The sequence below is a fragment of the Amblyomma americanum genome, chromosome 8 (assembly GCF_052857255.1).
Source record: "Amblyomma americanum isolate KBUSLIRL-KWMA chromosome 8, ASM5285725v1, whole genome shotgun sequence".
Lineage (NCBI taxonomy): Eukaryota > Metazoa > Arthropoda > Arachnida > Ixodida > Ixodidae > Amblyomma > Amblyomma americanum.
The window spans coordinates 40,579,538-40,604,489 of NC_135504.1; the positions used below are offsets into that span (position 1 = coordinate 40,579,538).

Here is a 24,952-nt window from a genome sequence, read left to right on the forward strand (position 1 = left end):
TTACAACCATGTGAACGCTCAGCTGACCCAGCGATGTTTCACCGTCACATCAACGGCGCAGAAGGGAACACTGATCAGTGACGTTCTCTTATGAATCCGAACTCGAGCGCAAGATACTGCGACGGTGACAGCCTGCGCAAAATATCACACATTTAGCATAGCGCGTACCGCTACTGCTTATCGCCAACCATCGCTCGTCCCTCCTAGCGCGCTGGTTGGTCACGGCGAGCAAGGACCGCGCCCTGTTGACGGGAACGTGGCGCCACCCGGTGATCCTCCACAATCTGACGATGCGCACTGCCTGCTAAATGTGAAACGAACACATCCTTGGGACCGGAACGAACGCTTATAGAGTGCAATGGCTCGATTGGATCGATTCCGCATAGCCGCTCTCAGATACATAGAGAGTAGCCATAAGTGTTTAGTGCTAGGTCGTAGGATGTTTACAGAGATGCGCAAAGTCCTTCGATGCAAAAAGTAGCCAGTGCCTCCGGTAGCGTGTTTTTGTTTTACTTGATTTACAGTGCTTTTATCTAGGGCAAACAAGCTGGTTTTGTTAAAGTAATATAAAGCACAAAAACTTGACAAAACATATCTCTAGTTATTAACCCAATTTAAAGTATACTCTTTGTCCAATCATAAAGCTCGCCCTCCGTGATGTCATATCCGCTGCTAAAAACCACCACTGTATGGTGACACCGTCAGCGCCACGAATTCGTTTTTGCGAGCTAATTAAAATATTAAAAACGCAGTATACGCGGTACGACCGATGCTAATAGCATCACTATAACCCGTTCTATGCAACCAACAGGTAATACAATGCACTGAAAATGTGTTTCGGAGCCCCTTTAAGACTGTGCAAAAGATGTTCAAGCAGGAACAAGGCTGTTTTCTTCCTTGTTCAAAAACTTTTAGGTTGAACTCTTGCCACTTCATTTAAGATGTACCTGAAAAGGAGTAGAGACCATATTTTTCATTAGCATTGGGTTGGGGGTGGAGTGGGGAATGATGCAGAGCAAAATGTTCTTAGCCAAGTTGTTTCTCCCATGCAGTTTCGGTTTCAGCAGTGGAACGGTAGTTGTGACGTCACCATTAGGTTTAAGATCACTTGAAGCATACAAAGAATGCAACGTAACAGCTTATCACTCGCTGTCATTTGGACTCCCGTGCCAGGCTAGCATTAGTGGTGTATGTAGTGAAAATAGCAGAGCAGCGATAGTATCGTAGTGTTTACATGCCTCACATGATCTCAAACCTACATGTGACATCAACCAGCTGTCAGCTGCTTATACCAAAGCTGTACGGAAGAAAAACATGCGTGCAATCTAATTGCACACAGAGAACCATGTTTACTAATGTCCTGCGTAAATAAATTTTTTAAAATGGTAGGGTTTTAACGTAGTTAAACTGAGTGAGACGCATTTGGCCTAACTACGCGAGCCGACCATTTTTGTTTTTGCATTTTCTAGCGTATTAAAGCTCCATTATCATTGGAATTCGCCTATTTGTGATTAGAATGCGGTGATCTGTTGCTATACAGGCCAACTTCGTTGAGGCCTCAGAGTCCCTCCAAGTCATGGGTGGTGCTTAGTGGTCCGGCGCGCTGTCATTGCTGCCGCCTGGGCTGGTGGCCGGGTTGAGCTGTAGTATGATGACCACGTAGGAGATGAGTGCGCCGGCCAGCGTAAGCACGAATCCGCGCGAGAAGGCGAAGAAGCCCCATCCGGTGAGTACCACTTCCGGGGCGCGGAGCTGGGACACCAGGAGGCGCCCTTCCAGCAAAGCAGGTGGTTTGGGGGCATGCTCTGCGAATGCACTCCCTTCGGAAGACCGCTCCGCAGTGCTGCCACGTCCGAGCCCCGATGCCAGCGCCTGGCGATTCTTCGCGGGGTGGTGTCCGAGACAGCGGTGCAGCGGGACGGACGACGCGTGGGCGGCCTCGGTAAGCCGAGAGGCCAACACCGACAGCAGCAGGAACGCCAGGGTCACGCTGCCCAGGTTCAGGGCTGCGTGTTTGCAGACCCTACGCTAAGCCCGAAGAATTTAGCATGTCCTCATTGTGCGTCAACAGTGCATCAAAGAAGGGACACAGCCCTTGTCTGTGCCTCCGTTGCGTCCCGTCCTACGTACGCTTTTGGCTGCAGTGTTCTACGGTCCGGGCATACTGTGTGAACTAATCAGAACAGTGAGCAAAATCAGTTTCTTTTAATGCTTGACTGTATCGAACAAGCCTGGGGCATCAAAATTCTTGAGCTTATAAATTTGTCTCGCGATTAACCTCTTGTTTAGCTAACGAAAAAGGCTTTGACAACGGTCTACTCGTGGTCACGGAGGTGTTATGTTCGGCGGTCCTGAATGTGGGTGGAGCTTTGCTGCATAGTTATATCCTACTATACATGGCGAAAAGTGGTTTAGACATTAGACTTTTACCGTGCGCTCTGTCGTCCACCAACATGGCGGCGAGCGTGACGGGAATGCGTTTTTTAAATCTCTACAATTTGTCGTAATTCGCATGCATTTTGGACTCCCTACTGAAACGTTCCATATGATTAACTCGTATGGAATTATGAGAATATGAAGTGCATATGATATTGAAAAACATGGAAACCTATGTTTTATCGTATATTTTTGCAGTATCATATGTACTTCATTTTCTCATAATTCCATACAAAAAAGCATATGGAAATCTAATTGTTTTTCGATCTGCCGCGATGGCTCAGTGGTTATGGCGCTCGGCTGCTGTCCCGAAGGATGCAAGTTTGATCCCGGCCGCGGCGGTCATATTTCGATGGAGCGAAATTCTAGAGGCCCGTGTACTGTGCCATGTCATTGCACGTTAAAGAATCCCATAGGTGGTCGAAATTTCCGGAGCCCTTCACGACGGCATCCCTCATAGCCTGAGTCGCTTTGGGACATTAAACCCCCATAGACCTCTATGTTTTCTTCTGCATAATTTCCATATAGTGTGCAAGACTTCTTTTGAAGTCTGAGTTTTCATACGCGCTTTCCATATAGACACCACATGACTTCGTATAACCCATATGGAATTGTGGGACTCGTCGTATGGAAACTCGGTAGGGCAGTGCTGCGCATGCACAGTAAGCTGCCTGTGTGAAATCCGCGTCTATTGTACGTTGCCTAACACGCAGTTTCTGTCTGGATAATCTAATTCAGATGATCCCTAAACATACTGCGTGAGCCTTCTGGTCTGCTGTCAGAGGCAGAACTTTTCGAACATTGTGTTTCAGAGGTTTTTAACTCGTCATGCTTGGTTTTGCTAGACTTCTCTGAATCTATTTCCATTATTTTCCATGTGTATGTTTTCATGCAGTCACGCCAAGTAATACGAAATGTAATCCGCTTTTGCAAATCGTAGATGTGACAGCAGCGTATAGCTGCAGATGCTGATAGGGCCATTCCCCTGTAGTGCCCCACTTTGGCTGCGCCAAAAGCGCGGCCAAGAAAGAGAGGATTTATTGACGGGAAAGGCAGAGAGGTTGGCCTGAAAAATGAATATCTCGCCTGCTGCTGTGCTCTCGTGAAGGGGAAATGAGAAAAGGAGGGTCACGAGGGGGATGATTATGGTGGGAAAAGAAGCGCTGCTGCTCGTAGATGAGAAAAAACTAAAAATAGTGACAGGAGAGGAAATGGAGCAGTAACTGTCTCACTTCTCGGTGGATACCTCAATCGCGCCGCAAGTGAAGGGAGAAAAGAGAGAGTTCATAGAGCAATTCTCATGATGTGTAAATGCGAGAGCAAGTTAACTGGGTTAATGGACGTTTCAGTCGCACCCGTTAGTAGGCGATGGCGTCCACCTGCAAATTGAAGCAGTTATGAGCTTTTCAAAATTGGTTTTTGATGGAAAACTGCCGCGGTGGCTCAATGGTTAAGGCTCTCGTCTACTGAGCCGGAGTACCCGGGTTCGAACCCGACCGTGGCGGCTGCGTTTCGATGGAGCCGAAACGCTAACGCGCCCGTGTGCTGTGCGATGCCAGTGGACATTAAAGATCCTCAGGTGGTCAAAATTATTCCGGAGCCCTCCACTACGGCACCTCTTTCTTCCTTTCTACTTTCACTCCCTCTATCCCTTCCCGCCACGGAGCGGTTCAGGTGTCCGCCGATGTGACAGATACTGCGCCATTTCCTTTCACCAAAAACCAATTTCAATTCAAATGTAAAAGACGCGGTGTACTATGCGATGTCAGTGCACATTAAATATCCTCAGATGGTCGAAATTACCAGATGGTCACTAAATAAACATTTAAATAAAAGTTTTGTTTAGTGACTCTAGTCGAAATTATTCCCGAGAGCTCCACTACGGCACTTCTTCCACTCCCTCCTCTACCCTTTCCCTTACGGCGCGGTTCGGGTGTCCACCGAGATAAATGAGACAGTGCGTCATTTCCTTTCCTAGTAATATTAATTGGTTTTTTTGGGAAAGGAAATGACGCAGTATCTGTCTCATATATCGTTGGACACCTGAACCGTGCCGTAAGGGAAGAGATAGAGGGAGTGAAAGAGGAAATTTTGTAGGGGAAAAACGGCGCAGTAATTGTCTCACATCGGTGGACACCCGCACTATATACCATACCCGAACCGCGCCATAAGGGAAGGGAGAAAAGTGGGAGGGAAGGAAGAACGAAAGAAAGGTGGCATAGTGTACGGTAAAAAAAATTTGGGGAAAGGAAATGGTGCAGTGTCTCACATCTCAGCTGACACCTGAACCGTGCCGTGAGGGAGTGGATAAAGAAGGGACTTAGAGAAGAAAGGAAGAAAAAGATGCCGTAGTGGAGTTAGAGCCTATTTATTAATAAAATACCAATGGAAGGAAAAGATGTTGCTAGTCGCGGCATCTGCCATCGAAACCTGAAACACCTGAGCTGCGGCTAGCGGGAATAAAAGGATGGAGATGGAAAAAAATGGGGAGGATAGTGAGAAAGGATAGTGGTAAGGGGTAATATACACTACGTACAAATACATAACATTAGTGGAGGGCTCCGGAATAATTTCGACCACCTGAAGATTTTAAGGTGCACTGACATCGCACAGCACACGGACACCTTTTGTTGCGTTTCGCCTCCATCGAAACGCGGCCGCCGCGTCCGGGTTCGAACCTAGGAACTCCGGCTCACTAGGCGAGCGGCCTAACCTCAGCCTAATCCGTTGGTTTTGAGGAAAGGAAAGGTGCATAACTGGCTCCCTGGCTCAGTGGACAATAATAACAATAGTTGGTGTTTGGGGAAAGGAAATGGCGCAGTATCTGTCTCATATATCGTTGGACACCTGAACCGCGCCGTAAGGGAAGGGATAAAGGAGCGAGTGAAAGAAGAAAGTGGTGTAGTGGAGGGCTTCGGAATAATTTCGACCACCTGGGGATCTTTAACGTGCACTGACATCGAACAGCAGACGGGCGCCTTAGCGTTTTTCCTCCATAAAAACGCAGCCGCCACGGTCGGGTCCGAACCCCAGAATTCCGGATCAGTTTTTATGGAGGCAAAACGCTAAGGCGCCCGTGTGCTGTGCGATGTCAGTGCACGTTAAAGATCCCCCAGGTGGTCGAAATTATTCCGGAGCCCTCCACTACGGCACCTCTCTCTTCCTTTTGTTCTTTCACTCCCTCCTTTATCCCTTCTCTTACGGCGCGGTTCAGGTGTCCAACGATATATGAGAGCGATACTGCGCCATTTGCTTTGCCCCAAAGCTAATTATTATTATTAGCCGAACGCCTAACCACTGAGCCACCGAGGCGGGTCTGTGGACACCTCAGTCGCGCTTTTAGGTAATTGTGGGTTGGGACGCCGGCGACCTATTGTTCTAGGAGGGGCGATGTCGTCATTTGCGTGCCTCGTTTCCGCGACGGGTTTCTGATGACTGCGGGATTTTTGCAGTGAGCCAGGTTATGCTCTCGCATTAGTAAAAACGACGCCGGGCGTTCGTGCGTGACGCCACGGCACGACAGTTCGGTTCTGTGCCTGGTACGTGTCGGTGTACTTTTTATTTCGCGCCCGAGACATAAGCCTACAAGTGGTGACCTAGGTCTATGACCACGACATATCCCGCAACCCCTCCACTGAACCGGACTAGCGCCCGCAGCACGTCTCGTCGCTGCGGTTTCGCCTCGCACTCTTCTGGCCCCACAACCCGCAAGTGTAATTTTTTCATATCGAGCCACAGTTCAGCCTTCACCGCATCACCTCGGTAACGACGCGCTCCTATTAAAGGGGCTGTGAAAGGGGACCCAGCAGAGTCTAAAACTCACTTGGTGGTGGTAGTTGTTTTATTAAAAATAATAGTAAAAAGGAAGGAAAAGATTTTTGCTAGCCCTGGCATCTGCCATCGATACTGAAGCTCCTAAGCTGGGGCAGCGGAAATAAAGGATAGCAGGCAGAATGGAGAAATGAAATGAAAGAGGTGAGGGGACAGGAAGAGAGGATAGGGGGAGAGGTACTTGTGAATAAAGTTTTTTCTGTCTGTCTGTCTGTCTGTCTGTCTGTCTGTTTGTCTGTCTGTCTGTCTGTCTGTCTGTCTGTCTGTCTGTCTGTCTGTCTGTCTGTCTGTCTGTCTGTCTGTCTGTCTGTCTGTCTGTCTGTCTGTCTGTCTGTCTGTGAAAAGGGGTATCAACAAAGATGCGATTTGCCTAGGATGCTAAAGGACGCCGATTCACAAATATCCCCCAGCAAGTATTTTTAGATGCGCTTAGTAGAAGCTGAGTTATCTGTAGTGAAACCTTGAATTTCCGCGTCTACCCGCCGCGGTGGCTCAGGGCTTAGGGCGCTCGGCTACTGATCCGGAGTTCCCGGGTTCGAACCCGACCGCGGGTGCTGCGTTTTTATGGTGGCAAAACGCTTAGGCGCCCGTGTCCTGTGCGATGTCAGTGCACGTTAAAGATCCCCAGGTGGTCGAAATTATTCCGGAGCCCTCCACTACGGCACCCCTTACCTCTTTTCTTCTTTCACTCTCTCCTTTACCCCTTCCCTTACGGCGCGGTTCAGGTGTCCAACGATATATGAGACAGATACTGCGCAATTTCCTTTCCCCAAAAACCGATTATTATTATATTCCGCGTCTCCGTGCCTTTCTGCTTCCTCTGGTCACTTTTTGCACGCTGAAATGCCGGCTATAGTGCCTAGAAGGAACCTTCTAGTCACTATATGTCGGCGCTCCTCCGCCGGCCCCTCGTACTCGCCGGCTGCCGACGCGCGCGAACCAATAGCCCACTGCGGACGTGACGAGCGCTACATGACGTAATGAGCGCGGATTCAGGCGAAAGCGCAGCTCCTTAAGTCGCCGCTAGGCGTGGAAGCGGGCAGTTTTAAAAATTGTATTTCGTGCCTCTTCGACGAGTTTACCGCCTCGATCATCGCACTCCGAAGACCCTCCCGCAAGAGTCCGTTCGCCTTGTCGAAGGCACATCGCTTTCCTTCGCGCGCACGTCAGGCACGTAGCCCCAGCCCTCCGCCATATTGGTGGTACCACCGACGCTTCCGGCACCGCGCCACAAAGTGCAACGTTTACGAAGTTGCACGTCTCTCTGTTCATTGCCGGTAAACGCTCACAGAAATCATTGACGGCGGCGTGTGATCTCGCTTATCGTCCCGGCTGCCTTTTTATCACGGTCATCAGCCTAACTACACCCACTGCAGGATAACTGCCTCTTCCATATCTCTCCAATTAACTCTGTCCTTTGCCGGCTGCGGCCACCTATCCCCGCAAAATTCTTAATCTAATCCGCCCGGCTAACTTTCTGCCGCCCCCTGCTACGCTTGCCTTCTCTTGGAACCGTCTGTTAATGACCATCGGCTATCTTGCATGCCTTCGTTTTACATGCTTTAGCCAAGTCCATTTCTTCCTCTTGATTTCGCTTTTTTATAGTAACCGACAAGATCTCTAGCGCTCGGTTCCTCGACACGGGAGCGGAAGTCATCGCGGTTCCTCCAACTAGGGCTGGCCATATTAAATGTTATACCCACCCTTTATATAATGCCCCTAACAAGGGGTCTTTAACGAAATAAAATTGAATGATTGATTGATTGATCGTTCATAGTCGAAGGGGTGGTCGCTACGTGTTGACAACACCTCGCCCTTAGCGACAAACGGACTTCGCTCCCTCACCCTCGACTTGAAATTCCGTCGCCCTTTTCGATGGGTATTCGTTTTCGCTAACATTGCCCACCCGATCATCGGCCCGGATTTCATCTCGCATTTCGGCCTGGAGATCAATCAGCTTGCGGCGTCATCGCCTGACAGACGGCTTGACTCGTCTATCAATCTCTGGAGTCTTGTCCGATCTTGTCCACATCGGCATCCGCGCGCTGATACCTTCATCTTCGTTCGAGATTTTAGCCCACGCTGTCAGGGCGTGGGTGATATGCGTGAGTGGACCCGCACGTGTCTCCCCTGGCGAGAAACACAGGTCTCCTACCAAGACGCCTTACTAGGCCTTCCTTCCACCAGGCCTTCGTTTCGACAATGTTGATCTGGACGACGTGGGACCCTTACTTGTGCCTCAAGCTTCGCACTACATCCTTACCATGGTTGACTGTTTCACACGTCGGCCGGAGGCTGTCTCCATTATCGACATCACCGCTATCTCCCGCGGCTTCGTTTCTACGTGCGTGTCCCGCTTTGATAGTCCCGGCACCGTCACAACAGACCGTGTGCGTCAATTGGAGTCCACCCTGCTTTCTTGCCCCAACCGCATATTAGGCGCCAAGCACTGCTGCTTCGCAACGTACTACCCATGCGCCAACGGCATAGTGAAACGCTTTCACCGCCAACTGAAGGCCGCCCTAGCTACCCGGGTCAACTGCTCCAGTTTGATTGACGCCTTGCCCCTTGTGCTCCTTGGTTTAAAGGCCTTCCTCCGAGCAGACTTCCAGTGCCCGGCGGCAGAGCTTGTTTACGGTACTACCCTGCGTCTCCCCGGAGACTTGTTCTCGTCAGAGGAAGCACCAGCCCTGCCGCAACAATACCTGCAGAGTATTAATTGTGGACTGCGTTAGAGCCTTCTGGCCTGTTCCACCACGCCCTTCTCGCCGCGCCACCATCTTTGTGTACCCGGATCTCGCCACCTCCATACGCACGTCTTCCGTACCCGCGACACCGTCCGGACGTTACTAAACCCGGCCTACGACGGACCATTCTGCGTCATTCGCCACACCAGAAAAACTGTCACCCTGCTGCAGAATAGCCGTAAAGATGTCAGTTTGGTCCGCCTCAAGCCGGCGTACCTGAAGGCCCCGATTGAATGCTTCGCGGTGCACCTGACTTGGGCAACACACCGTCCGCAGTTTCTTCTCCCCATTGCTCCAGCTGTGCCGCCGGCGCATCGTTCCCTTTCGACTTCCAGTCTGAGATGGGGGCCCTGCCGCTTTAGATGAGGGGAATAAAGACGGCGCCGGGCAGTGGCACGTGAAGGCACGGCAGTTTGGTTCTGATCTTGATATGTATCAGTGTTCTTCCTTCGCTCGCGAGACATAAGCCTACACTAATTTGTAGGGGGGGGGGGGGGGGGATCACAGAGTTCCCGATCAGACCAAGGAAATATTTAAAGTAAAAAAGGTATAACATGCTCTGTTCCAAATGCTGCGCATCGATATCGATCTGCTGGTCAAGATAATAAATGAGGGGATTTCTGAACAGGCTTCTCGACTACGCCAGCAATCCTCAAGGCAGTATTTTGTCACCTTCATCGCCACAGATCATTCGGGTGAAGCGGGTGGTGTCACCGTCCGCGGACCGATGTGCTGTCAAAAGAGCCTGCACAGGTGCCGCTAAAGGGTCTGGCTGCTCATCTGGATGGCCCCTACTAGAGTCCTCCAATACTACTGAAGGTGCTACTGAAGAACTCTGCTTTTAAGGTTGTGAGCGAGCGAATCCGTCAAGTTTTCAGTAAAGAGCATGGTCAGCCAGCAGGCCCAGACTTGCCTTGACTCCAGACTTGCTTAAGACTCTCTTGTTTGCAGCCTATATCAAGCTGCCGCTCTTCTGACCTGTCCACCCAGAACCATACTTCCTACAGGTTGAGGCACCCTCTGGGGCCCAACGAATAACCTCGAAGCGGCCATGGTACCACAAGATGCGATTCTATATATACTGAATGAGCTCATCTTCCTTATTTGTAACTTACTGATGGCTCCATCACATCAACGAATCTATGCATCGTCGATTTATTTTCTCCAACGCACGGAAAAGTTTGCGTGCGAGTTCGGTTGGGCTCGTCTCTTGCTCACACACAGCTATCGCGCTAAAGAAAAAAATCGGACCACACTGCAGCATTGAAAGATGCAGCTTCAGCAACGTCGCTGATGATAGAACAGTAAGGATATGGGTCAAATGGAACATGACATAACCGGTAGATGTACATGCGGAAAAAACGCGGACGAGAGACGAAGAAGGTGCGTAGGATGAATGCCGGTGCTGTCCTATGCATCTTGTTCGCCTCTTTCCCGAGTTTTTTTCGGCTGCGATAACGCTAACTCTTGGTCTATTTGGTGCGTATCCTACAGTAGGCACCACGTATCCTACAGCGAACAGAAGGACGCAGACGCAAGAACGAGGCGGTGACACCTGCTCTTATTCAGTCCTTGTCATTCAAATCTTTATTTTCCATAATGCGATACAGCGCGAATAAAGACGGGGACGAAGCGAGACAAGACACCACAGCGCTGACTTCAACTGAATTTTTATTGCGGAAAGGGGATATTTATACAGGAAATGGAAGGGAACGCATGATGCCGCTACTGCTGGAATTGTATCGCATTATGGAAAATTACCAACTAGCCCGATCTGCCACTCTTGCAAATCTTTATTGTGTCATCGTCTTCGCGTTCGCTTGTACCTTCTGTAGGATCCGAGTTTTTTGGGGGGCAGCCGTTGTTATATAATATATAATTGTTTTTGGGGGGGAAAGGAAATGGTGCAGTATCTGTCTCATATATCGTTGGACACCTGAACCGCGCCGTAAGGGAAGGGATAAAGGAGGGAGTGAAAGAAGAAAGAGGTGCCGTAGTGGAGGGCTCCGGAATAATTTCGACCACCTGGGGATCTTTAACGTGCACTGACATCGCACGGCACACGGGCGCCTCAGCGTTTTTCCTCCATAAAAACGCAGCCGCCGCGGTCGGGTTCGAACCCGGGTACTGAGGATCAGTAGTCGACCTAACCCTAACCACAGCCACCGCTGCGGGTAATGAGGGGAGCCGGTGTTCGGTGGCAATCTTTTGTGACGGTATTTGGGCAATATGTACTCACCGAGGATGACCACTTCGAAGCGGTCCCCGAGGCGCCGGTGTCCCAGGAAGCGGCTCACCTCGACGCAAACGCCCATGACGAACAGCGCCACCCAGCAGAAGACGGTGGGCGCAAAGCCGGCGTCCAAGTGGCGCACCGCCGAGCCCAGCTCGGTGTGCGCTAGCATGAGCTGCTTCAGCTCGCCCGACTCCAGGGGCGTGCGGCGCAATGCGTGGCGCTCGATGACGGCGTTGAAGGCGACGTACCTGCGACCGCGTAACACGCGCAGTTAGTGCGCACGTGATGGGGCGTTTAAATGACAATAGACTCGTAATGTCAGTTGCGTGTTTCAAGGCATATGCCTTACTTGCCACATTGAACAAAAACCTGTCCGTGTGTGCGACACTCGATGGTATCCATAAATGATGACGTCCTCATGCAACCCGGCAGGTGGTGGTTAAATTATTGATTGGTCCCGCAGCGGTGGCTCATTGGTTAAGGCGCTTGGCTACACGGCCGGAATACTCGGGTTCGAACCCGACCGCGGCGGCTCCGTTTCGGTGGAGGCAAAACGCTAAGGCGCCCATGTGTTGTGAGATGTCAGTGCACGTTAACGATCCCCAGGTGGTCGAAATTACTCCGGAGCCCTCCACTACGGCACCTCTTCATTTCTTCTTTCACTCCCTCCGTTATCCCTTCCCTTACGGCGTGGTTCGCGTGTCCACCGAGATATGCGAGACAATAGTTGTGTCACTTCCCTTACTCAAAACCAATTAACGCGCGATGTTTCTCAGGAAGAGCGACCTGAATCTCACAAGCCCTACTGGTGGCAGCACCTGCCATTCCAGCCCAGTGGTGCAGCGCTTAGCAACTGCACCACTGCACCGGGAGTCGCATGAGCACTCCCAAGAATCTGCGAATGTTAAGTAGAGAAAGACCAATGCTGCTTATATGGGCATCAAGGCATTAGCTATCGGGTCACACCCTTAAGACGGAGCGTGGACCACGGTATACGGCAGCGACTGCCTTCATGAAGTTAGCGCGCAGATCAGAAGGGGTGCGGCGGTGTCGCGGCGGCGGCCAAGTAGAGACAGGCAGAGACAGAATCGCCAGCTGTGTGGCATCGAGTTACATCACGCCACAGCTCGCGGCGACTGCGCTCACAAAGTAAGCAGGCGGGCTTACACATTCTCACACGTAAGCAGTCTGAAGTGTCGCTCGACTATCATCGACCATCGCTTTTTTTTGTGCCTCATGTGACCTAAAATTTAGCTGTACGTCACAGAAATTGTTCAGTTAGTCCAACCGAAACAGCATCAAGAAGAAATTCAGTTATAAATTATTTACCCATCGTAGGCGAATACCGCGGGGTGTCCCATGTATAACAATGTCTAACACATCGTTTTAAGGAAGAAAATATGGAAGCTAAAATTTGGTGCCTATAGGAGCGTTTGTAAATACGGGTATTAGGCAGTTCTTCTGGGCTCCACGTGATATATGATGATAGTGGTTGATTTTTATTACGCAAGGGCATCTGAAGACAAAGAGCGCCAAACACAAGGTAACTAACTGGTCGACTCGGGTAAATGGAATGCGCTGGGTGAGTTTGTTTTTTTTTCGCCCACCCGTATACTATAAACTCTTGCCGACGATAGTACCTTCCGCTCATAGCTCAGCCTAAGCCAATTTATGTCCTTGCATTCTCCAGCAACAAAGTTTTTAGAACATCAGATCACGCAGGAGACACGGCCGATAGGACAAAACCCCCATTTGATCGATTTATGCTTGTAATCCAAGGACGCGGTTCGTTTGCGTTCGATGAAAAGCGGTGTAGCTGAAATAATTTCCCCCACACACATTTCATGACGCTTGATGCAGTTCTCGTGGCTTTGTAGCTAATTTTTTTTCGCTTCCGACAGTTGTTACTACAGCCGACAACAACGCGGTGGTAGCCTGATGACCTTGGGTCTCGATTCATGGCCATAGACGCGAAAAGATTTGCAGCTCCTTCGCCCCCCCCCCCCCCCCCCCCAAGAGACTGTGATGCACATGCATATTTTGTGTCCTCGCACGTATATACTGGTGCATGATTACACTAAGAAGGGTCAGTCGTCTAAGTTAGGGTTAAGCGGTTGTGAACGTCACTCGCAATCGCTGCTCCGCTGGATTGTAACTGGTTGGATGGTAACTGGAGTTTCAGGAAGAGGCCAATATGTCTCCTGTCAGGAGTCAATAAATCGCGAAAGGAAATCCATGCAATCGTGTACGGAACCCCTACAAGGCTGGAGACACGCTTTTGAACTACCCACCTGTGCCTGAGAGCCACGGCGAGAGACAGGTAGAGAGCCATGGACGAGAAGAGGCTGGCATCGACCAGGATGCTGTCCAACGCCCTGTCCAGCATGCTGAGCGGAAGGAGCAGTTCCCTGGGCAATTGGCCGTCGATGCCGAACCAGGCGGACGCCGCGTGCTCGGACAGCTCTGCGCGTTACGAAGTGCAGAGTCGCTCAATACGAAAGGGAACACGGGAGCGCGTGGCCCCCGCACGCACTTCGCGGAGCACTGCTGCCGAGAGCCGGCCAGAACCGGCGGCAACTGCGCATGCGCACTAAGAACGGCCGGCTGGTCTTTCCTGGCATGCGCCCGGTGCCGCCCATTCTCGGCAGTTGTCGACGGCAGCGCTTCTCCAAGTGCGGCGGTGATGCGCCCGTTGTACCGTTTCATTTTGCGTTGCCCTGCATGTACAGTCGCGCTCAATATAACCTGCAACCGATAAGATGTGATCAATAATAATAATAATAATTGGTTTTGGGGGGAAAGGAAATGGCGCAGTATCTGTCTCATATATCTTTGGACACCCGAACCGCGCCGTAAGGGAAGGGATAAAGGAGGGAGTGAAAGAAGAAAGGAAAGAGGAGGTGCCGTAGTGGAGGGCTCCGGAATGATTTCGACCACCTGGGGATGTTTAACATGCACTGACATCGCACAGCACACGGGCGCCTTAGCGTTTTCCCTCCATAAAAACGCAGCCGCCGCGGTCGGGTTCGAACCCGGGAACTCCGGATCAGTAGTCGAGCGCCCTAACCACTGAGCCACCGCGGCGGGTAAGATGTGATCGCTGAGCGCATTTCGGGGAGCAGTTCGGGAAAGAGTATGATTAGCTCCGCTTGTTTGCACCGTGCATCGAAGAACCTTTGTTTCTTACGGAGTGCGAGCCGCTCTTTTAAAAGTCTTGAACGCTTTCTATAGCACTGCTCCACTTTCGGAGGCGTCATGCTTGCGCGGTTCTTTGGACTTGTCACAGGCACACTGACGTCCTCTATGTTTGCGTCGTTCCTCTATTTTCTCATTCCATCTCCTCTTCATATCACCAAGTGCGGGATGGCCAACCGGAAGCAGTTTCTGGTTAACTCCTCTTTCCTTCTCTATCGCGAGCCACAGAGCAGTCAACGCCGACGTGTTGTAAGTAGCCTTACATTGAATGGGACTGCTAACACTTCAGCTTGAAAGCAATGTTGACACCAGAATTTCAGATTTATCTTTTGTTAGGGTTTGTTTTACATGATACAAGAATTATTACTTATAAACAGAAGCTCGTATCGCTGGACGTGTGATGAGCTTTATTTCTCAATTTTTCGCTTGTGAGTGGTTTCGGTTTCTTTTTCCTGAAGATAGGTTCCAATACTTCTGAAGCGAAATGAGAGTTTCCGCAAGTCTGGTGAGTCTGGTGCTGACTACGCAGGTTATTTTTTAAAGAAAGCACCGATCTTCCACGTGTTTCTTAGTGTTCTATTAGCCACAATTGGCGTATTTGTGAGTTAGTGCTACATACTAGAGCACAGAAGCCAGTCAAGCTCGTTGGCGCTTTTTCTTCTGGCGTTCTGTACCATTTTAATAAGGTTGATTGATTGATTGATTGATTAATTGATTGATTGGTCGATCAATCAATGTTAGCTTCTCTCGCGCGCTTCGCACGGTTTCTGAACCCGCTTGTCCTAACCCCACGTTACTGTCAATTTTACTTGATTCGGCAGTTTCAATCCGAAACCGGGTTGTGACCTGAAGGAAACGTACATTTCGTAGATGCCGCAATATGAATTCTTCAACGTTCTTTTCAGTGCAACCTCTCTTTTGAGGATTTACACAGCTGATTCGTGCATTATAAATACAAAACTGCGGTCACCTACGAATTTCAGAATCGTTGCTTGCTGGACTAGTTGGTTCATAGTAGATTATATTAATTTTAATGTGGTTAATGTTAGTTGCGCTGCTATATAATCTACTGCTAATTTTAACTCCAGGAAAAACGAACTAAGCCAGCGCTGCGCTTACTGGTCTCGCCATCTGCCGGGAAAAGATAGAACACGCAGAGTAACGGCGGCGTTGTTCGTTCTGTCTTTCTGGCTGGTGGCGGCACCTCTCCATTGGACCAACTCAACTCGAACAGGCGAGACGAGCAGATTCGAGGTCGACAGCGGCTTTCCACTACTACACTGCGGGTCGGGCTAGTTCCGACGTTAAATGCGCGAGTATGGTATATACCAAGAACCGACAACTGTATCCGACAATGGTACGTTGTTATAGGTTTTAAATCCGCGGTTATCTTGTCGCTGCCTCTTGTGGCGCTAGAGTCATGCGATGTAGTGGACAATCAGAACGCAGCGCCCAGGGCAAGGGCAGAAATAAAGCCATAGGCAAGTATGTAATCTAAGACATACGAGTGTTCTGACTCAAGGACTAAAATTTGCGATGACGTCCTGAAGAATCGCAAGCCGTCTTCCGGAAACTTTCCGGTATGCACCAAGTCAACACCTTTATTCTACGCAGTGGTCTATCTTCGGTCCCCTCCGACAAAGGTTTTTCACTGCTATTTTGTCCGTAGACCCAGGTGGAGAGTCACTAGCGCAGGTGGTGCCGTCTGTGCACACGACTGCTTTTGTCTGTGGTTTTCTTGTCAGCTTCTTTGTCCTTCCCTTTTTGTTCTGACCATGCATGCACTACCAACTATAGCTCATTACACCAGTACAGTCTAGTGGCCATGTTTTTTTTAAGTGGTAGGGTTTTAACGTACTTAAACCAGTAGAAGTGCGAAAGCATATGTTTAGCCTGGTTGGCTCATGGTTTTGCTTTGCTGGGTCGTAGCCACGTCTAGCAACAATATTAGTTCGACAGAAGCATTAGTGAATGAAGACGACTACGTGCAATGCACAGCGCGACAGTGTGTTGCAGTTTAACACAAGGCGTGATCTGCTACTGCGGTAGCCTATAGTGCTATAGTGCTCTTGTGTGCAGGCCAGCGAAACGGATCTGTTTGCGCCGCCACGGGTTCGAAACCCGGTCGGTGCAATATTTTTATTTATTTACTTTACTTAGGCCCACAAGGTCAATTAAGGGTCAGGCTTCAGCGGTGAAACGGCTTTTGCAGCCTTGGTCGTGAAGTAGAGCTTTCGCTCTAAAAAAAAGAAACGGGGCTTACAATGTCTGTGATAACAGCATGAACAGTGAGCAAGCTCACCTTGCGGCGTGAACGCCAGCAGCACCATGCACTGGAAGATGATCCTCAGCGCCACGAAAGCCCACACGCTGGTCGCCATGACAGTCGCCGTGGTCCTCAGCGTCACCGTACAAGCCGACGGGAACTCACTCAGTCGCCAGGCCAGGTGGCAGACGTCGGCCTCCTTGCGAATGACTGCCTGACTGGAGACGAGTGCGCAGCCTGTCTTGAGGAACGGGAACGCCGCGGCCCAGAACTGGCCGTTCATACAGGATGCCAGAGACGCAGTGACGTAGGTGCACAGAAGGCCCAGCACGACGCATGTCCACGGGGAGACGTGGTCGAACCACGGTGAAGGTCTCTTGCCGTACTCTTCTCGTCTGCCACTGTAGAGCCCCAGGATTCGAAGGGAGAACAGTACGGGTCGCAGCTGGTGCAAGACGTCGGTTTGCTCGCTGTGGCCGAGACGACCCGGTGGTTGTTTCGGGCCGAAGTAGGAGCCTGTGCCGATGACGAAGATCTTCCTCGGAGGCCTGGAAAATCTCTGCATGGCGAGTCTGGAGGCTTGGAGACCTCGAGCTGGAGGTACGTGAGGAACCGCGAGGTCTGCAGTAGCAAAGCCCGACCAAGCAGCTCTAGGAACGTTGCGGTGCAATGACTTTTCGTTTCTGGACTGGGGAAAGTGGAATTGGATCAGGGCTTACGCTCTTTCAAGGGCCCGTAAAATACTTCTCGCACTTCTTAAGGACACCCCTACGGCGGGAGATCTCAGCCGTCCGATGACACGTTTTTTTGCTTTTAGGTGTAAGGACAAAAAAAGTACTCCCTTCTTTGCTACTTTTTTTTTTCTTATTTACAAGTAGAGAGGAGAAACCACACCTTTAAGGCACATTTAAACTACCAGTTCTGACCGCGCCTTAAATATCAGAATGAATTTCGTGTAATTTCTTGCCAACTAAACCGTGAGGACGAGTGGTGAACGTGTCAGGAAAGGCCACACCTTACTAAGCATCCAGGACAGCCTACATCAATCGTGTACTTTCGGCAACTAAGCTGTTACGAGCTCTCCGGACCAAACCAGGCAGCGTATGCTATAACCTTTCAAAGCGCAGTACACTGCATTTGCCCCATGTACTAGACAAGCAGGTGTAGCTCTCCCGAGTTTTTCATCGGGCTCACAACGGGCTTGTTTTAACATTGACCTGAAATGTGCATTAGGTCTTTTTTTATAGCACGTTAATCGATATGCTACTCCCTTCCGTCTGGTCACGTGACCTATAATTTGTCTTGCAGCATGCTGGCTGATATATTTCCGCCCTCGGCTTTTGAAACTCGAAATCGGTCGAGTGTGAACCATCAGTCCCGCTTCGAATGTCACATGCGCTCGATGGGAAACTGCTGTACACGTGCTGAATACGTCGCTGAGCCGTGTCCATTATCGGAGTGCGGAACAGTAGTACAGACATGCCGCTATTGTGAAAAGAATGCTAATGTGTATGTAGAGCGAGGTGACCTTGGGCTACGTACAGCTGTCTGATGGCGGCGTGCACAGCGTCGCCGCTCAGTGAACGGTGTAGCTTAATTCTATCCTAAAAGGGCATGGTTGAGAACACTCATCTCAGCAAATTTATTCTGAAAAGCTGCAATGTTGTCTTCGTGTCTAAAATTTTTCTCAGGTCGGTTTACAACTGCATCACGGCAACAAGACTTCGTCTTGGCATGCTTGCAATGGAATAAGAAACGCAGGTGATTCATTACATCTGGGAAAAGTTGCGCAATGGTTGATTACCAATTATGAGATTCAAGTCCAAACTGCCGATCCATCTTCACCGCAATCCTGTGTGAATACTTCACGACGGAGTAGACATTTTTGAAAGCAGAAAATACTGTGTTGACTGGAATGAAAGTTTCTCAGGCATTTTGCTTATATCTGAGGCAAAAAAAAAATATTATGGCGCTAGCTGTCCCTCACGCCTCTGGGCAGTTGGAAGCTGCAGAAAATTTGGCATGTTTCAGCGGCACTTAAACGCTACCTGCTTACCCCTTTTCCTGCTCACTTGAATAGCAACTCAACTAACTAACTTACTGACTAACTAACACCTAACTAACTATTAGTAATAGTTTGCACGTACATAATTTGGTGCCAAAGAAAATAAACAAACGCAATTTCAAACCACATGGAAACAATCTACGAAGTATTTTCACGAAAACACTCTTTGGCATGTATCTTGAACATTTCTGAAATTGCGTCGATCAGCGGTAACCAAAATATATCATATGGCTGCAAGTTAGGCTTTAAAACTTATTGCAACCCGCGGTTATAAAACACAGCAAACAAAACGAGGACTTCAACTAAAGAGGAGGCCTTCAAGAAAAAGCTTTCTGATCGCACATGCTGCATGTTGAGGCGGTTGCCTTCATCAACTTGCGGTACTTGTCTTTTTGGGCTGTGTTGAAGCATTACTTTTAATAGCCTTCTGCATTCTAGTTGCTGGTCAGTGCCGTCTTTTCCGCCGCATCCCATTTGCACCGCAAGTAGCGCACCTCCTGATGAAGGCGTGCATCAAAATTCTACCCATTTTTTGTACTACCTGCGTCTAAAGAAATGCTAAATAGACAATTCAAACGCGATCCCAAAGAGACAAACATATTGCCTGCAGGAGAAGAAGCACAAACACGTTCGTTATCATTTTCGAAAACCGTTCATCCCACTTAAGAAGTGGAAATAAAACGATCAATAATTTATTCATTTTCAACGAGCATCTCATCCTCTTGGCGTTCTGGTTCCATGCAGTTAGCTTCATGGCATTTAATTTTGCGATGAAGTTACAGGTTTGAGCAATAATAAATGAAATTTACAATTAAGGAACAAGTTTATGAAACTTCTACACAGAAATTGGAAAGGCGTTAAGGGACCTCGCGTTTATGTTAAGACAATTTATAGAAAATTAAGTTTCAATCATAACAGGGGAGTAATCACTCACTACGTGGAGACAAAGCGATCTCTTTCATATCGTTTCATCATGTATATACAGCCGGCCAGATATTTAGCTATTTAACGCGACCGCCGAGTTTTGTGTGGTCCTGAGCCTTATGGGGGAGGAAATTTGCGGAAATGACGATTAAGTACGGTCTCAATGAGCCCGTACTTAATTCTGACCTTACGTACTTCTTTGATGTTACGTACTGTGAGGACTCGGTTCGTCTTGTCCCCTTTTGTGTTTGTTTCCCCGCGGTGTCCTTTCTAGTTACCTTAACTAACGAGGGAGGGCGCAGGCGCCGCATCGCCATTAAAGTGACTTTAATCGCCATAGACTGCGTGATTGCAGCGAGCGCGCGCGCAGTGTTACCATTGCTATTGATTTATAGGTGGTTCTACTGATTTTAAAGAATATTTACTTATTCAATAATAACCTCTCCAAATCTACTAGATTCTTTTTTTCGATGGCAAATGAACAAAATATACTACTCTTCGGTTCTACAGAGTTTATGTTCTTCTTTATTTTATCATTTGGCAGATGATATAGTGATCAGAAGGTGAAGTTAGCCACTCCCTGATTCAACGGCTCATCCATCTTTTACACAAGCAATGGCTACAGGCGCCGGGAGAATAGAGGAAGGCATAGGAAGGCACTTCCTATTTTCAATGCATCTAAAAGCGTGGTGGAAGTGAGGACGTCAAAATTTTGGTTTTAAAAAGTCGGGCCGAGGCGTCGCTATACTGCTTGCTGGGCAGTATTGATCGGTTATCAAGAAATGAAAAATTAAAGACGCGGCAACTGTCCCAGATTTCTGTGGACACCTCAACCGCGCCTTGAGGGAATAGAAGAAGGTGGGAGTGAAAGAATAAAGATAGAAATGGGTTCGTGTTGGGGGCTCCGAAACAATTTCGACAATCTGGGGATATTTAACGCGCATTGGTCTCCCAAAGCACCTGGTGGCATTTTCGCTCATGTACCCGAGCAGTACCCCCCCCCCCCCCCCCTCCTCACTGTAACAAGTGCGATGACAGAGCCGCACTGGACTACATCCTTTAGAACTGTCCGAGGATCCGCCTCTCCCGGACCTGATTCAGCTCCTAACTGCCGAGCAGTGGTAGGCTAGTGCTGCACAGATCCGACCCGGAGACCCAACTCCGGGCAGTGGAGCGAACCAATGAGGTCGCCATCAGCCACGGGCTGACGGCCATCTAGCGTGACTGAGACCTCACCTTAAACCACTTTCTATCGGTGAATAAATGTTTTCCAATCCAATCCAAACGCACAGCACAAGGGGGTCTATTGAGTTTCGCCTCCATCGAAACTCGGCTGCGCTTGCTGGGCTATAGCGTCTGTCTTGTCAGCAGGGTGGAGGCAGCAGTGAACTCGGTTTTCAACAGTCTGGAGAGGAAGCGTATCCACGGCGTCCTTCTCACCCGGTGGAAAGGTGTGGTAGGCGCACGACTGTTTCGGTCGGTAGCGATGCGCGTGCTTTCGTCAACGTGTGTTAGGCCCCATGTGTATCAATGTCGCACGCGTCACGCCTCAAAGCACTACACATGCATTTACGATAATTTCTGGTTGTGTTGAATATCGGCGTTGAGTCCCGTTGTTTTTGTTTTTTTACCAGCCGCGGTGGCTCAGTGGTTAGCGCGCTCGGCTACTGATCTGGAGTTCCCGGGTTCGAACCCGACCGCGGCGGCTGCGTTTTTATGGAGGCAAAACGCTAAGGCGCCCGTGTGCTGTGCGATGTCAGTGCACGTTAAAGATCCCCAGGTGGTCAAAATCATTCCGGAGCCCTCCATTACAGGCACCTCTTTCTTCCTTCCTTTCTTCGTTCACTCCCTCCTTTATCCCTTCCCTTACGGCGCGGTTCAGGTATCCAACGATATATGAGACAGATACTACGCCATTTACTTTCCCAAAAATCCAATTATTATTATTATTGGTCCCGTTTTTTCTTCTCAGGGCCGGTCGGTGATGGTCCACGAACGCGATTTAACATGATCATGAAACCCGGGAACTAAGTAGCCAAGCGTCCTAACCACTGAGCCACCACGGCGGGCGATTGTTTGAAACCTCATTTACGTCACTGAGCTGAAATCGAACTCTGTTTCGTTAAACAATGCTTAGAAGATGGCAATTCAGCGGCGTTACCAGGTATGATTTCTTCATGTTTGATTCTACACTCTCATCCTCTGTCTGACTCGCGACTGATAATGAAAATTTTGACTGCGGTACAGTAGTTCCTGTTGGCTGGGCCCGGTCAGCCCAGCGGTGATGGTAATTACGGCTACCCCCTATGTCGCAGGCGGGTCGCGGGGTGAATTAACCGCGCGGCCAAGCCAGAACAGCACACTTGATGTCGCTACCCAGTGGCATTTGTTATTACGACAGATATACTTCTCTTTTACCACTGTATTGCACCGCAATAAATAAATAATCAACATAGTAAAGAGAAAACGGGTTTAAACAAGTGACCCCAATATATGCAGAAATCTACTGACTTCTGCTCATTCTTGACGCCAAAATCTGCTACTTCTATTTTGACCACAGTGGCAACACTGCGCGCGCGGAGGACAGCTCTCTCTTGGGCTCGGGAACTCGATCGTCGCGCCCGGACGTTTCGGTGCGGCGCTCCGCTCTCCGCCAGCGAGGCGGTGCCTAGTGGGAGCATTTTCCCTCGAAGTTTCTTCCTTGTCCTAGCGTGGGCGAACGTTCGCACGTAACCTTTCTGCTGAGTCAGATGTCCTCGATTCCTGAGCGTATTTTGTTGCTAGCCGACGTTATTGTTGTTGTAGCAATAAATGCCTTTTTCTTTTGCGTCAGCCAGTGTGTCGTTCCTTTGTTCCCCCTCAGAGCAAGCCTCGCCGTGATCTGCGTGCGCTTGGTAGCGCTCGCGATCACGGGGTAGGATCGGTGTTAAACTGTGTCAGCCATGGTTAAGCGGGAAGAACGTATTTATCCCCTGTTACAACCGCAGTGAACGTACGTCAATGACCGTTTTATTCACGTCAGCTCAATGGAAGTTTAAGTGGAGCCAAACAGGGCTCAAGGTTAGGTGCCTTTAGAAAAAAGATTATTTTACTGTGCGGCTGGTATTCTGAGCACAGATGAGGGCGTATCATTTTTATCAAGAGGTCATTGACAAATGGGCTCTGACTGTGGAGGAACACATGACAGGCGCAGAACAGGCTGTTGTCCCCTGACATCGACATTGAAGTGTTCCACGTGAAAATGTTTATTGCATGGTTCAGTCTCTCATAGCACCCGTATACAAAAGGTAGTTGGCAAAGAAGCTCGGTGGGGGAACTCTTCGTAGAGTTCGGGCAGACTGTTGTGCCCCATCATCAGACTTCGCAGATGAGGCATCCCTCACGGGTCTGAAAAGGTGTTCTTAGAAGAAACTTTACTGTACAGCTCAGACTCTTTATAACACATCTATGCACGAAAGGTCATAGACAAAAGATCTGAGGCGGAAATCGTGAAAGGCTCCGGACAGGCCGTCATCACCATATGCCCTGGGAGATGGGACTGCCGGCAGGACTCTAAAACAGTGCTAATGAAAAAAAAAGTTTATTGTACAACTCAGGCTCAGTGGCACCCGTGCACAAAAAGGCCATCAGCAAAAGAAGACCTCAGCAGGTACTCGTGAAAGGTTCGGCACAAAAGGCCTCCTCCATCAGCCATCGGAGATGGACCATCCCAAGTGACTCTGGAAATGTGTTCTTGGAACAAAAGTCTGTCGTACCGCTCAGACTCTGGGAAAACGTTGATGAAAAAAAAAAGCCTTAGTCTACAACTCTGACTGTAGCACCCGTATACAAAAGGTCAATGATAAAAGAAGCTCTGATGACAAAAAAAGGAACTTGTGGAAAGCGCGGGGCAGGCTGTCGTCGCTACGATCAGCCCTCGGAGATGGAGCGCCCCACGTGGCTCTGGTTGATGGTGCAGAGCAAGCGGTCCACAGTGCCCTTGGACATGAAACGCATCAGTGCCACGCGGAACTTGTCGCTGGCACCACCGCAGAAATAGGACCGACGTGGGCGGCGTGAGCTCACGGCGTGCACCATGTTGTCGACCACCTCGTAGAGGTCCTCTCGGCAGCGCCGAGACAGGAAGTCGAGGCAACGCGAACGGAAGTTCTCGAAGTAGCTCTTGCCGTAGGCCTCGCGCACCGCCTCGGGAGTGTCTTGCCACGACTGGTCCACCGTGCACTGGATGTGCTCCGGTAGCGCCATCTTGGTCCTGGATGGACGGAACAGACGGAGTGAGTTCGATGTACACGAAAAAAAAAATGCTGGTTTAAGCATGGCTTGAACCTAGTTATATGAGTGAAAGCTCTGTAAAGCAAGGTTAGCCTGGCACCTAGCCATGTGGTACCTCAGCGGCGAGGCTCCAAGCGAGCACAGCTGCGCCACCTCTCCGCCGCGGGTCACGTGACGTGACGTCACAGGACACACCGCTGCGCCGGTTGAAGGTTAAACGTGCGCCACACTTTACCTTAGAATTTTGCCTCTAATAGAACGCGAACTAACGAACAAACCCGTAGGACGCTGACAAATGCAGAACAAGACTGGCAAGTAGCGACTGCAGTGAGATTAGCGAGCGTGACTGCAGTGAGATTAGCGAGCGTGATTGCTGCGCAGGCGAATCAGCCTTGATATGCGGCACCTAGGGACGAATCTCTCACTTGAGCTATACCCCGATCGCAGTCTTATCAGATGGTTGTTCGTAATTGCGGATAAATGCTTTCTTTTGAGGGACAGCTCGTATTCGTCTTGATTTAAATGTCAAGCGGTGGAAGTAGGAAGTGTTTATTTTCGCTTGGTTCAACCATCGTTTGCACAAAGACAATGCGGAGGGAGGGATGCATACCTGTAGAGCACCGGCTCAATGGTGGAGACGAGGATGTCCCACTTGCGCATTTCGCGCCGAAGGCCGTCGGCGAACGAGACCACGGCGTGCTTGGACATGCAGTAGAAGGCCAGGCCTGGGTACGTCACTCGGCCTGGTGGAAAGACCAAAACAAGTGGCAGATCACCATTTTAAATTCGTGGCCTGTATAGTACCAAATCATATGGTGGAGGAAGAGAGAGGCTTATCTAGAGAGAAAAGTACTTTCGTAACGAATATCCTGCATTCAGTTCAGCCTTCATAAGGATGTCCAGATCAGTGCTGGCCCACTCGGCTTTTCTCGTGGGCTCAGCTGCCGTTGTAAATTTGGTTGTTTCAACGCGCCTTTTTG

The 24,952-nt window shown here is 49.7% G+C and overlaps 1 protein-coding gene across 1 annotated transcript in view; it reads right to left on the reverse strand.

The window, feature by feature from the left end:
- Positions 1-22,697: 22,697 nt before the first annotated feature.
- Positions 22,698-24,952, reverse strand: part of LOC144101445 (17-beta-hydroxysteroid dehydrogenase type 6-like) — a 30,358-nt gene continuing 28,103 nt past the window's right edge. The window contains exons 4-5 of the mRNA XM_077634624.1: positions 24,583-24,715; positions 22,698-23,952 (exon numbers count right to left, since the gene is read on the reverse strand). Coding sequence (XP_077490750.1) covers positions 23,610-23,952; positions 24,583-24,715 — 476 coding nt within the window. The 3' untranslated portion in view covers positions 22,698-23,609. The remainder of the gene's footprint in view (positions 23,953-24,582; positions 24,716-24,952) is intronic.